The 14,537-nt window shown below is 54.1% G+C and overlaps 1 protein-coding gene across 1 annotated transcript in view; it reads left to right on the top strand.

Annotated features, from left to right (window-relative positions):
- Nucleotides 1-12,207, top strand: part of LOC132017563 (guanylate cyclase D-like) — a 34,701-nt gene extending 22,494 nt beyond the window's left edge. Inside the window, exons 14-18 of the mRNA XM_059399387.1 lie at nucleotides 4,469-4,643; nucleotides 5,639-5,737; nucleotides 6,574-6,668; nucleotides 7,999-8,084; nucleotides 11,918-12,207. Coding sequence (XP_059255370.1) covers nucleotides 4,469-4,643; nucleotides 5,639-5,737; nucleotides 6,574-6,668; nucleotides 7,999-8,084; nucleotides 11,918-12,026 — 564 coding nt within the window. The 3' untranslated portion in view covers nucleotides 12,027-12,207. The remainder of the gene's footprint in view (nucleotides 1-4,468; nucleotides 4,644-5,638; nucleotides 5,738-6,573; nucleotides 6,669-7,998; nucleotides 8,085-11,917) is intronic.
- The last annotated feature ends 2,330 nt before the right edge of the window (nucleotides 12,208-14,537 follow it).

The following is a 14,537-nucleotide window of genomic DNA, read 5'->3' as shown; positions in this document are numbered from 1 at the left end:
TGGGATGTGGAGCTGAGAGTTGAACTTGGACATTCTGATCCCAAGAACCCCCTCCAGGGGGCTCACCATCCTCATGTCATGGAAAACCTCAGGAAAAAGCCACAGGTTCATAGTGGCCCACAAAACCCTCCAGGAACTGGCCCTACCTACCTCCCTAATGGTATCCCTGGCCATGCCACACAGACCTCTGCATTCCTCACATGTGCTTTGCTCTCAGGGCCACCAGGCCTTTGCACATGTGGTTGTCTCCTCCTCAGACCCTGCTTTCCCTCCTCCTTACCTGGCTCCCTCCTACTCCTCCATCCCGTTTCAGGTTAGCCTCCTTCCCCTCCCAGACATGGTTAGGAGCTCCTGGGCAGTGCTCTTATGACTACCCCCGGACAGCACAGCCACACTTCATGGTTCTAAATTGCTCTGTCTCCAGTGCTTGGCAATGTCCAGCACACCATAGATCCTTCGGAAATAGATACGGACTGAGTGAGGAGCTCGCTGAAGCGCAGAGAGGAAAGTGACTTGCCCAAGGTCACACAGCCGGCAGGTGGTAGAGCCAGGAATCTGCCATGCCTACCACCACTTCCAGGCTCTGTCCACACTGAGCCTCAGACAACTGAGCCACCAACATTCCAAGGACGCAGTGTCCCTCCAGCTCCCCATTCAAGAGCCCGCACTCCTTCCCCAGCCTCAGGTTCGGAGGTCTTGTCTCTCATGCTGGCCGAGTTTCCCTCTTGCTTCCAGAGCCGCGCTGGCCCCATGGGCCCCAGGAAAAGATTCCTCATCTCTCATCTCATCTTGCTGAGCCCCGCAGCTTTGATGTGCCCTGAGTCACCCCTGGCTTGTCTCTTCCTCTCCTGCTAATCTTTTCTCACACATGTGTCCCTCCCAGCTCTGAATCATGCTTTCTGGTCTCCTCTGAACTCTGGCCAAGAGGTCTGCATCTTTCTGGCAGAATGAAATGAAATAAAACAAGGCCCGCGCACCCCTCCAGATGTGGGGAAACAGGCAGCCTGTTCCTGACGATGTGCGAGTGCTTCTCTCATCACTCCCGCCATTCGCCTCGGTTTCCCCTCCGTCCCCAGCAGGATCTGGTTACTGCTCTTTAATCCAGTCTGGGTTGGGAGGCAGCCAGGCGATCATTTCCCGGTTCCGTGGGGGTCTGAGACTCCCTGCCAGCGCACACTGAATGAACACTTTGTGGACATGGCTCCAATGTGGAGCCCACGTGGGCTGCCGGAGTGGAGAGGACTTACTCCAGCCGCTCAGCCCCAGCGGGTGAGACTGGCCTTGGCCATGCTTCCAAGAGATCCTGGGCAAATCGCTTGACCTCTCTGAGTCTCGCACTCCCATTTGTAAAACAGAGGTGAAGTGCATGTGGCTTATGATGGTTTTGCCCATCAAGCCATGTGAGAGGAAGTGCTATGGTTCCTCTATTCACCAGCTCGATGCCGATGCCGCTGAGCACCACCACGAGGGGGTGCTGAGGCCTCCCTCTATAAGCACAGAACAGGGCAAGGGTCAGGGGTGGGGCCCAGAGCTAGGTAAACATCTACAGAGGACTGGCCCAACCTGGGGACTACCACAGGGGATTTCATGAGTCCTTGTAATGGCCTGCAGAGGCCATTATCCCTTCAGATGTAACCCAAGTTCAGAGAGGTAAGTAACTAGCCTAAGGTCACACAGCAAGTCAGTGGTGGAGTTGGATTTCACGTCCGTGTTTGCTAGTGTGGAATCCTTTGCCCTCACTTCTCCTCTGGCTCCGTCCTCCCATCTGCAAAAGGACCGCACCTATGTATACCCTTGCTTGCAGCTGAGTGCCGACGATCATAGGAGTCTTTGAGTGATCGTCATCATGGGTTCAAGGTCCTAGAGAGTGGGACCTTTCTGTCCCTGGAGTTGTAGGGGTGATTATTAGTGACACCAAACTCTCCCAGCTCAGGTGGAAGGCAGACAGAAGGCTGGAGGTCAGTGTAACAGCTTAGAGAAACCACCATGCCCCTCTCCGCCAGTCTGGACCTTAGGCAACACAACCGAGGCAGTGCTGGGTCCCCAGAGCAGGCGTACTGTCCCTGAGTTGCAGCTGTACGCTTGGTGGCTAGAAGTGGGGCCTACGAGCTATAGGTCTCTGGGGCTGCCTCTGGGAGGCCGGTCTGACCTACACGCACATGCTGACTGTGTGCAGGGCAGTAGCAGAGGAAAACCCCACACAGCAGGCACACTCCCCGAAATAGAGAGGGAAAGGGCCCGAACCCAGGGTATCAAGAGGCAGCACAGCATATAGGCTCTGGAGCTGGACTGACCAAGTTCAAATCTGTACTATGTGATGTTGGCAAGTGACTTAAATCTCTGACTCACTGTTCCCCTGTAAAATGGTAGAATTCTTGCCATGGACGGTCTAATGCATTGATATTTTTGAAGGGTTTGGAATAGCATCTGGCATGTCATAGCTGCTCTCCAAGGACTCGAGCATTTAGTCCTTCTTCCAACCTTGCCAGGCAGACCAAGGGTCCTCTCTCCTGTGGGAAGAAGTGGGTGGGCAGAGGGATAGCCAGGGCTCACTCATAACTTTCCCTCCCAGGGCATGAGGTGGGAGGTCTTTCTCGTCTCTGGAAATGTATGAAGAGGGGAGTAGCCATGCCCTTGACCCCTGCCACATTCACCGCCAGCCCACCAGGGCTGGGTGGACGTCAGCAGGTGATGTGGAGGGGAGGAGGAGCTCCCAGCCCCGAGCAGGGAAACAGGTGACCTGGAAGATCTTACGGACTGGACGAAGTGGCAGCTGGGCTGAGGGTGGGCTTGGATCTCAGCAAATAGGGACTGAGAGAGAACATTTGAGGCAGAAAGGCCAGGCCATCAAGCAAGCACTGAGGGTCTCTGCAGACCGCAGGAAGGTTCCTATTGATGGAAGCATGGGCAACCAGGAGCAACGGTTAGGAATTGTCCGGAAATTCTGCAAATCATGGGAATCCCTAACTGCCAGCCCACTGGGAGCAAATTTAAGTATCTAATAGAATGTGGCATGATTAGGGCAGACCACTGCCTGGTGTTGGGGTGAGGGAGAAACAAAGGTAGTTGGGCAGGGTCCATAGCAAATGTGGGAGAGATTTAATGAATTACAGCGCCCCCTAGCGGCAGGGGACGTATTATTATTATTATTGCCCACCAAGGTGCTGAGGGAGAGCAGATGTGGGGGGCCAGAAGGACAGCTCTGCTCCCCAGGTCCCGACGTGCCAGCATTTGCTCACTGCAGAAGACGCAGTGCAGGAGCTGGAGAGGGAAAGACTTGGTGGAGGGGCAGCCTAGCCAGGGGCAGAGCAGAAGGCCACAGTACACATCTGTGTCTAAATCAGAGTTACTTGGAGGAGGAAGCAGCCACCTCTAGAAGAGGGACTTTCCTATCAAGAGGTACAAGTAGGCCAGGCCAGGCATCGAGGAAGAAGGTGGGTGGACTTTAAAGCACCTCCAAGTTCTGGGATCCTGGGATTCTTTCATCTCCCACACCATCAGCCAAGGAAGTGATGATGGTGGTGGTGGTAGAGACAGAGATGTCCATCCATTGAGCAGCTCTAATAAGCCTTGTTCCTTTAAAACAATTTTTTGGGGGGGGCGGGGTGCCTGGGTGGTTCAGTTGATTAAGCGTCTGCCTTTGGTGCGGGTCATGATCTCAGGGTCTGGGATCGAGCCCCACACCTGTCAAGCAGGGAACCTGCTTCTCACTTCTCCTTTGCAGCTCCCCACAGCTTGTGCCTTCTCTCTCTCAGATAAGTAAAATCTTTTTAAAAAAATTATCTTAGGTCCCATACAGTGTAATATTAGTTTCAGGTGTAGAATTTAGTAATTAAACAGTTATGTTCAACACTTGGTGCTCATCACAGGTGCCCTCCTTGCTCCCCATCCCCTGTCTCATCCATCCCTCCCCCACCTCCCTTCTGCTAACCAGAGCCTAGTTCTTTCAATACTCTATCTTTAACGTGCATTCCACCTTAGAGGAAACTGAGGCTTGCATAGGTGAAGTGGTCCGTCCAAGGTAAATGGCAGAGCAGGATTGGACCCACATCTATATGATTCCCAAACCTACATTTTTTCTAGTACACCTTGGAAGACAGACCAGGGGTACTTATTTTCCAAAGCCCTCCAGGGTGCATCCAATATGCACATGCTCCTCTCCAAATGAAGTCCTGATACGTCACCTTGCATTGTGCAGACAGGGGTGCCCAGGTCTTGCCGCTAAGGAGGGTGGGTGGGGAGGAACCACAGAGGCACCATCAACTGCAATTCAGACCAAGGTGATTATGAAGTGTGCAGATCTGACTGTTGCTAGGGCACCTGGAATGGAGGTCCTGACAGAGACAACACCGTTGGGCTGGAGACTTGAAGGGTGGGTCAGGGCTCCCCAAGAAGGGTCTTGTGCGGGCTCTGGGACAGTCCAGCAGGGCGGGCTCTTGCACTGGGGTGTGAAGGCTGTGGCTTCTAGGTGGAGACCATCGGGGATGCCTACATGGTGGCCTCAGGCCTGCCGCGGCGCAACGGGAGTCGGCACGCGGCTGAGATTGCCAACATGTCCCTGGATATCCTCAGCTCTGTGAGAGGTTTCCGCATGAAGCATGCACCCGACGTGCCCATTTACATCCGCGCTGGCCTTCACTCCGGTACAAATGGGGGGCCGTGGGGGTGACGGGCTAGGGGGCATGGGCTGGTGTGCTTCTGGGATTCTGCGATTCTAAAGTTCTGGGATAGAAAATTTGGCATTCCTCTTTTTCTTCTGTTATTTGAAGGTTCTGAGATGTTTTAAGTCAAAGAATCTGTGATGCTCAATTTCATTCATATATATAAATACACACACACACACACACACATTGTCTCAGCCTCTGTCAGAGTCATCTGAGGCCATCCAGAGGAGCTGAGAGTCTGATGGAAGAGGCAGGACAGACACCTTCTGTGATTATGCAAGCAATAAAATGTTCATGTTCGCTCGGATGGATCTAGGAGAGACCACAGGGTCTCTAACACCTACTTCTCAGGCCCCCACCCCTTCCTCCCTCTATGGTTTCCCCTATAGGATAAAGTCCAAATTCCTGACACCCCCCTCCATAGTCTCCCAGGCCCTTTGCTATTCCGTCCAAACTCAACTCCCATTATTTCCCACTTGGCCCTCCAACCACACCCAGCTGCTGCCGCTTCCCATAGACACGTGGACTCTGTCTCTGTGCCTTGGCATCTGCCATTCCCTGCCCACTCATTCTCTTGTCCTCCAAGACACAGCTCACGCACTACCTCCTGTGCTGGATCCTCTGTGCTGGATCAGACCACTCTCTCTGGGCTGGCACAGCTCTGATCCTTCCATCTGACAATACTGATCACAGCTTACACAACCCCCCACCCCGCCCAACCAGGCTGGGAGCTCCCCAGGAACAAAAACTGGCTCTGACTTATCTGTGTTCCCCTACCCCCTGGCACAGATATCATCTCCTCTCTGGGTATGGTCGGAGATTCCATAGAGCTTCATCTTCACCCCCAGCTGGAGCCCAGGAAGTGGGGTAGAGACAGTAGGGCTGGGGGTGGTGGGGGGAAGGGCAAGACTGTGATGGGAACCTCTTTTGGGTCTAGGACTTCCAGGAATTCACTGGGTACATTTGAGTTTCAGGACCCTGTGTGGCGGGGGTCGTTGGTCTCACCATGCCCCGGTACTGCCTCTTTGGTGATACTGTTAACACTGCATCCCGGATGGAGTCCACAGGGCTGCGTGAGTGTTGGATATTTCTGTCTTGCCTGAGTGAGGACTCAACAACCTTTGCAGCCTGGCTGTTTGAAACAGAGCTTAGTAATCAAACCACCACCTGGTGGCAGCGTACCTTAGTTGTCAGTGAAACAACTCTATGGAGATAATGTATTTCACTGGATCTTTTAACTTTCCATGGGGATTTTGTGATGATCTCATAAGAGAAGACAATGACTTGAGAGGCAGGAAGCCTGGGTCCTAGCCCAAATCTGTCACTGCCTTGCTTGATATCCTCGAGGAAAATACTCTTCCTCTAGGTCTTGGTTTCCACGTCTTTACAAGGAGGAGATCCCTCTCAATTTTTAAATGCCATTTTAGGCCCTTGTTGACAGGAGAAGCCACTCTGATGGCTTGGTTAGAGCAGGTGCAAAAGTTGGAGTCCTAGGACCTCAGCCTTTGGCTGTAGAAGTCACGTGTTCCCTAATGTCATTTGGTACACATCCTGAATGACTAGATATGTGGGCCCTAGTAGGGAGTCCTGCTCTTAAAATAAAAATAACTGCTTATCTGCTTTGACTCAGCTTTTACAAACTTCCCTGTAAGTGAAAATTATGTTCCTAGGGGTTCTGACTTCATCTTAAGTTCCTCTAAGCCCTCAGTCTATGGAGTTTGCTTTTCCTCAAGGCCTCTATTTTAGTGACCAATAGGCTACCAGAGGGACATAAAGGTCAGGTGAAGGGTGTCGTCTAAATCAGAATTTTACATTACTGGCTGGAACTGGGCCTGTTACTGGTCTTGATGATATTCCCGAATACTAGGGATGCTGCTTCCAGGTGGTGACTTGTGACCTTTCTTGTCAGCATACAGAATTCACGTCAGCAGAAGCACAGTCCAGACACTGCTCAGCCTGGACGAAGGCTACAGAATTGACATCAGAGGCCAGACTGAGCTAAAGGTAAGGGAACTTTCTTTCCTGGAATTGATGGACCCCACCACCACCACCACCATTCCAGTTTCTGTGGGCAGCAGGCAAGATTCTTACTCATTTGACTGACATAGAAGGAAATGCCTGTCTGTAGTTGAGGATGGAGCTGATCACCATTGTCCCAGCAATCATGAAAGAAGGATCAATGTTCCCATTTTATAGTTGAGGAAATGAAATTTGGCGAAGTGATGCGTCTGCAGTCAGGTAGGTGGCATCCCACGGCTGATGGCTCTAAGGCCCATGCTTTCTCCATAATATCCTCAGGTTCCTACTCATCCCTCAGGACCCTAGAGCACATCTCACCTCCCATGGAAGCCTGCCCCGACCGGGGGACACCCAGCTTCCCTTTCCCCGGCTGTGGCTAGCCTGCCTTCTCTGTGCACCCACCCTTCCCACGACCGCCCTCTGCTGCTGCAGGGGTGATACCAGGGGATCCCTGCCCACGAGCACCTCTGCATTCTTTTTTGAAATGTTAACATTCAATAAATATAATGCTTTAGTTTTCCCACGAGTGAGTGACTTTTCTTTCTACCCTACTTCCTTGGGTACAGTCAGGGGCTGGTGGTAAGACCAGGACGGCCTAGACATTTAAAGGCCCAGAACCATGACAGGAGCCCAGAAATTGTGTGCTCCGTGGAATTGACTTCATCCCACTGTGAAATGTCACAGCAGGAGGGTGCAGCAAATTGTCCACGGTCACACAGCCTGTGAGGGCTGGCATGTGTGCAATCCTTTGCTCTGGAGGTTTGGAAGCATGAACTAGAATAAGGCTTGTTTGCAGGGTAAGCATGAGATGTCCTGAGGAACAGAGGATTCTGATGCTGGAGGGGAATGCAGAGAGGGGTCGGGGAGGGCAGCCCACCAATCAGACCTCCTTCAAGATGGCCTGGGGGCTCCACGGGGCAATACCCATCCCTGGACCCAGAGTCCCTAATGCCTCCTCTACTCCTAAGTTCCAGGAAGCCATACCCCTATCCCAGTCAAGGGGTCCTGCAACAGTTGGGGAAAATCACAGAGTGTAGCATCTTGGGATCTTAGCATGCCAGATCTGCTGGTCATAGAATTCATGATTTATTCTTATTCAGTTACTTCTCTAACAGAACAACAACTCATGAGGTATTGAGGAACAGACAGGTGAAGTAAGTTGGCCCAAGTCACACAGCTAGCCGGGGAAGGAGCCAGGATTTGGACCCAGACAGTCTGGCAGAGGCTGCTCTGCACTGGAGCTGTTCGCAGCTGTGCCCTTTCCTCTGGCCTTGCCTGAGAAGCTGTGCTCAATCCCCTTTCCTCTCTCCTCCAGGGGAAGGGCGTAGAGGAGACCTACTGGCTGGTGGGGAAGGCAGGCTTCCCCGGGGCCCTCCCCACACCTCTGGACATCAAACCTGGGTGAGTAAGAGGAATTTCCCCCAAAGCTCAGCCTCTTTTGTTTGAAGTTGGGTTTGTTCTTTTTCTGATTATAAGAGTATCACCTGCCCAATGTAGAAAACTGGGAAAATACAGAATTCTTTAGCGATGAAGGAGTCCCCTGTTCCCACTGCTGAGAGAGGGCCTATTGCTGCCACGTGGGTTGTGGCTGAGGTCTCTGCCTGGGCTGGTCTTTCATTCTGCATTGGGTCAGAGCACGTCACAGAGACACCTCCCTCGCGACGGCGTCGATTCTGCCCTGCGGAGCTGCGGCAACCTCGCTCTTGCGGCCGCGCATGCGCAGTCTTCCCTTCCTGAGCCAGGTCCCCGTGACGCGCTGATAACAAGTGACCGGGCGTTTGTCGCCGTTCAGACTATTTCTGCAGATGAGGAATTTATAGATCAAAGGACAGCGCTGGTGCCTGCCTGGTAGTTTGGCTCTTCCCTTTGTCGTCTGTCCTGTGTGACCCTGTGTCCTTCCCCGAGGGATACAGGCCGGCTGGTGGAGGGAGGGAAAGCTGTTCTGCTGCGATGTGTTCTTCTCAAGCAGCAGACAGTCCAGTCCACAGAGGGCCCAGAGCAGAGTGGCCGGGTGTCGCCAGTGGCCAAAAATGACAGTTTCCTAGAGATGAGAAGGTCCTGGGGTCCACAGGCTCATTGCAGTTGTGGAGGCTGAGCTCCACTAGAGTTTTCTGTCATCAGAACTTCTGACTGGTTCTCCTCAACTCTTCCAGAGCACCCCCCACCACCCACCCAAGGCTGCTCCCTCTTGAAGACAGGAAGTGTGCAGGATACACATGGGCTTCTGGGGAAAAGACTAGCCTGACTGGTGGGGTAGGGACTATGGGCAGGGAGCTGCTCACAGAGGCCATTTCCTCTCCATCTGCCATCTGGGGACTCCAAGGGCATCTCAAGTGCCTCCCCCTGACACAGAGTGGGGTCCAGCCCAGCAGGGCCAGTGAAGGGCGGCGGGCCCACACCAGTGTACAGGCCAGGTTGTAGGACACACAGGGCTCCCTTTTTATAAGGCCACTCCAGCCTCCTGGGTGCAGAAACAGCTTCTGCTCTCAGAAAGGCCTCCACGCAGCCCAGAGTCCTCCTGCTTCACAGTGTCTGTGGGGACACTTTGCTGGGGCAGCCATGTGGGGTGAGGAACACAGGTGGCCCCGGGGGCCTTTCCCGGGGCTGAGAGCCACAGTACCTTGGCTCACCCATCTGCAGGAGAACAGCTATGGCCCTTTGTGTCCCTTCCTTGTCCACCAAGGTCCTCTGCTCCAGCCCGCCTCTGTTGCCCCTCCAAGAGCAGGCCTTGGTCTCCCAGCCTTCCAGGTCCCACCCCCACAGGGAGCCGCACTTCTCAGAAGGCCTGTCAGCTCATGGTGACTTCACTTCCTCACCCACCACTCCCTGCCCAGCCCCCGCAGTCTGACTTTCACCCTCACGCACGCAGAAGATTCCGTGCAGGTCACTGATGACCTCCATCCGTGTCTCTAGATCTGCGGGCCAGTTTTGGTTCTCAACCCGACCCACAGCTGGAGCAGCATTTCCCCTTTGCCCTCCCTCTTCCCAGAAATATGCCCCAGTCCTCCCAGCTGGGCTCCTTCCTCTCCAACTCACCCTCCTCAGGCTCCACGTCAGCCAGCCCCATGCCTCTCCCCTGAAATGCGGGGATTCCCTTCTCACCCAGACGCTGATGATGTCTATCATGCGCCTCGGCCTGACCTCCCCTCCAGAGCTCCGAGCTATGGAGCGCTCATTGTCCCTCAACAGATCCTTTCGGGAGGTCCACTTGGCAGCCTGGTCCTCCTCCAGCGCTCTCTCCTCGTGGGTGGCCTCACCGTCCTCCGTCTGAAAGGTGGAGGATGCCGTCCAGGAGTCCCCCAGCGGCTCCTCTCCTACCCCCTGAGGGCTCCACCTGGGCACCTGTCTCCTGCCCTCTGCAGGGGCGCCTCACCACTCCCCTATCCACTGTGCCTCTCCACCCAGCACCTGGCAGCCCCAGCGAGGTCTGAAGGACAACACGAACACGATCCATAGGAAAGTCCCACAGTTAACACCCTCTGGGTCTCCCTATTACTCTGAGGCTCAAGCCCAAACTCTTCCCTCGTGCCCTGGAGGCCTGCTCCTTGGGGCCTGGGCCGGCCCCTGGACTGGCCACCTTCCACTGCACACCACCGGCTTGGGACCTCCTTGCTGTTACCTTAAAACACCCTGAACGTCTTTCTGACTCAGAGCCTCCGTGCCTGCTATCCAGGCGCCCTGGCCCATTCCCGTCCTGTCCCCAGGGCCTCAGCTCTGATGCGGCTCCTTCGGCAGGCCGCTCTGATGCCATGCACTAAAGGAAACCCTGCTGTCACCTCCTTCCCATCTCCCAGTATTGCATCCCCACAGCACTTGCTGCTTCCTGACGCTTCTTTTTGAGTTCTTTATGGAACTTTTCCCTGCTTACATAAGCTCCAGGAGATCTGGCTGGCGGATACACCACAGGTCTTTCAGTGCCAGGAGCCCAGGGAAGGGGGGCTCGCAAGCTCCCGCTGGCTCCCATCAGGCCCTGGCCCACCCCATCGGAGGAGCGGGAATAGCAGGTCTGGCAACCATTTGTCATCCCGAGCTTGTCAGCTGATGACTTTTCCACTCCCGGATGGAAACTTTAGAAAGTGCCAGAAACGTTTTCATCTTCTTGGCTCAGGGAGGAGAGAGAGCTGAGATGAGTCGCAGGGAGTTCTACCTGACTTGGGAGCCTCCCAGGCCTTCAGGCAGGCAGGGGGGAATCAACACCCACCTCACCCACGGGCTCTGTCCTAGCACGTGGGCCCACAAACGTAAGTGTGCCTACATGTGTGCACACCCACATTACCTCCGTCGTGGGCATCAGATACACGCATGCATGGAAAGGCCACCACGTGCCCCTCTGCTTGTCTGGAGATGAGATCACAGACAGACCAGCAGATACGCACACACCCCCGCACGCACGTGTGTGCACACGCACACCCAAAATCTCTACAGGAAGAGCTTAGGGGGACTTGTCTTGGAGTTGTGGCTATAAGGCAGTTATGAAATTTGAAGTTTTTACTTGCAGTATATGCTATAACATGATTTTCTTTTAAGTCAAGTTTTCTAAAGATGCTTTTATCCTCCCTTTCTGTATTTACCATACCTGCGGAAGTTATTAATCGTTATTTATTTGGGGATGTTTGGGGAAGCTGGTGAAGATCAGGGGAAGGGGACACAACCAAAACAGCAGGGCTCGCAGAAGTGCCTTCCATCTCATGTCACAGAAACACTCCACGGAATGCTCCCTTCTCTTCCTTCTACCCCTGCCAGTCGGGCTCAAAAGTGTCCCCTGCCAGGTTGATGTGAGGCCCTGGCTGTCACTCAGAGCCTTGCTCTCTTCTCCAAGCAAAGGCCATAACCCTAACCCACCCTCCTCCAGGCATATAAGGGAAGCAAATAAGAAAATGAAGGTGTGTGCAGGCGGGGGGGCCAGGGTCCCTATCCCAGATATGCCTCGTACTCCAAGAACCCCTCAGCCCATAGCATTCTGACTTCCTGGCAACCATCTGGAGCAGGGGATGGACGTGGAGCCTGCTCCCCACCTCCTGGGAGGCTGCTGGACATGAAGCTGTGCATGCACACGAGTCTATGACATTGCCCCTCTCCGAGCCTGGTCTGGGGATGCCCATGGTGGGGCTGCCACAAGAAGCAGAACAAGCCCAAGAAGCAGAAGGGGCTCCTCGCGAGCACCTGGGGGCTCAAAATGTCCACCCCTATTCTGGGTGGTGGTCTTATTATTCTTGTTTCTCCTTTTCTCCTAGAGATCCCTGGCAGGACCTCATCAACCAAGAAATCAGGGTGGCCTTTGGCAAAGCACGCCAGAGCATGGCCAGACCCGGGAGCTCGGGGAAAGCCTTCGCTGGGCCCTAAGTAGGAGGACAGAGTGGAGCAGGGTCCTGTGCCAGTCCAGAAACTCTTTGTCTAGATACCCCTCAATCCTCTCCCTGCTCTAGTCTCCACAAAGAATTATCTAGAATTCTCTCGCTGAGCAACCGGGCAGCCATCAGGGTCCTCGTTACTAAGTGCCCTAGAGCGATATTAATTGATGCATTCCAGTATGAATCCTGTGGGTAAACTTGCCCCTTGACACAAAAACAATAAAAATAGAATTATTCCCTCCCTTTCAGGCAGTGCTTTGTTCCTGACTAATCGTTTTGACTCTGAGAGCTTGTTATCACAGGGCTCATTATTCCTCACATCCAGAACACTGTTCCCACTGGAAGGCTGAAGTGCCTGCGTCCAGAGGCCGGAGGCCATGTACCCCAGGGGCACAGCTTTCACAGGGGAAAGCACGATGGAGTTAGAGCCAGGCAGATGAGAGCCCCCGAATGAGAGGGACTGCCTCCTGACGGCACTTCACGTTTCCAAGACTGTTGGTCCTCTCTAAAATGGCTGTTGATGAGGCCATGTAAGCCCTATTTATGAAACCCTGTAAGTGCACTGCTTCCTTCCCTGCCTCTCCCATCCTAACCAGCCTCACCCTCTGGGTATCTGTGAGCACTGTGCAGGGAGTCCAGGTCTCAGGCTCTCAGGATGTCGGGGAAGGAAGAGTAGTGGAGTGATAATTCCTTAGTTCTTAGGAAAATGAGACTTCTGTCTTACAGAGGGGAAAAAAAAAGCAAACAAATCCACAACCCACTCATTAAACTGGCTTCTAACATCAAAGCATACTCACCAAAGCCCCTGGGCTGATTTCAGAGTGGGCAGACAGAAGCAAGTGGAATTCATTTCCCTGACTGGGGGCAGAGGGCCAGGGGGCAGGTTCAGCCCTAAACAAACTTGTCCTTCTTCAAAAGAGCCCTTGGGAAACAGAGCTGGCACTACACGGAACTGGGGGTCATTGGAAAAATGTCCCAGTGGGTGGGTGCACTCACAGATGCTAGGTTGCGTGTGTGTGCGTGTGTGCATGTGTGCCTGCACTGGAGCAAGAGAGAGGAAATGTGAGAGGCCCATGGATGTTGTGTGTATGGAGCCAGGAACAGCTGTGTGGTGGAAAGTGCTAGACTTAGCTTTGCGAGACGCTACTGCCGTTCCTGACCTTGCATGACTTTGGGCCTAACCTTTTTACTCCGGACTTTCCGGAAATGCTGAACGGGGCTGCTTACCCTCTGCTCCCTTGAGAGAGAGCACTGTGGACACAGCACATCAGGCCAAGCAAGGCCGTGGAGGTGCTGAGGAGGGAGGACCTGTACATCCCCATCGGTGGGACATATCCATGGCTTTGGGTGGGACCATGTCTGTGCCCGTGGTAGAGCCAAGGGGGTGATGGGGACAAAAGCGTGGCCCTGTTTCCTCCACTGAACTCTATGGCCCACATTCTGCCTGTGGATCTTCTCTCCTCATCTGTGGAAGGGATGTGGGGTCGAGGTGACTACGAGGTCCCTCTGGGCATGAGTCTCTGTGAGACCCCTGTGGGAGGCAGACCCAGGAGACCAGAATTCCAAGCAAGAGCCAGCTTTCCTATGGCATCCCAGACCCCAGTCTCTCCATGCCCCGGGTTCCTCACCATAGGGCAGTAACCAGGCCCCTGCCCTGCCTGCCTTATAGGGCTGCTGTTGGGTCAAAGGTGGCAACAGCTGTGAAGGCATACTGTCACCTGAGGGAGGCCTCAGGGCGCACATGCGTATGAACAGACCTATATGGCTCTGTGTACATTATGTGTCCATAGGTGTGTGTCTGGGAGCAGTGGCCGATCTCCATATATTCGTGTCTGTGTCCATTTGTGGTATGTGTCCAAGTGCATGCCTTGTACACATATGGGTTGTATGTCAGACTATGCCTGGACCCAGCCATGGGTCTTCCTGCTCTTGGACCCTCCAGTGTAGGGAGAGTAGGAGTTGTCCGTCTAGCCACCCCCTGAGCTGCCCATGTTGAGAAGGGCAGAGGCAGCTCTGTTCTCAGAGGTCCCTCTCAGACCCCACACCGGGCCCTTGCCTTTCCCCAACCTTCCCTCATCAGCTGGAGACAAGATCATGGAGGACGAAGGCCCACTTTCTAGATGAGGAAACAGAGGCTCGGAGGGGTGAAGTGATCGTCCATGCCAGCCTTTTTCTGCCTTCTGATTGGATATGGTTACACAGTGTGACAAAAGGCCAGAGAAAGAGCAGTGGTCCCTGGAAAGCTCTAGAGGGGGCATCCGCAGGGGGCACACGGCTTTCCTGTGAATGAGGTGGGTGAGGACATAACCTTCCCTCTGAGGAGGGAAGGCTGAAGAGGCTTTGAGGACTTCATCATCCTCTCACGAGGAGCCGGCCTGGCATTTGCATGGGGCTTCCATGCAACCGCTTCGGTGGAACCCCAGAGATGGGGCCCCAAGTCATGACTTTCATGGTGAGTCACTGCTAGCTGGTCCCCATGAAGTCCCCCACCTTTGCCATTAGC

Source organism: Mustela nigripes, chromosome 1 (assembly GCF_022355385.1).
Source record: "Mustela nigripes isolate SB6536 chromosome 1, MUSNIG.SB6536, whole genome shotgun sequence".
Taxonomy (NCBI): Eukaryota; Metazoa; Chordata; class Mammalia; order Carnivora; family Mustelidae; genus Mustela; species Mustela nigripes.
This window is presented reverse-complemented; position numbering and strand designations above follow the sequence as displayed.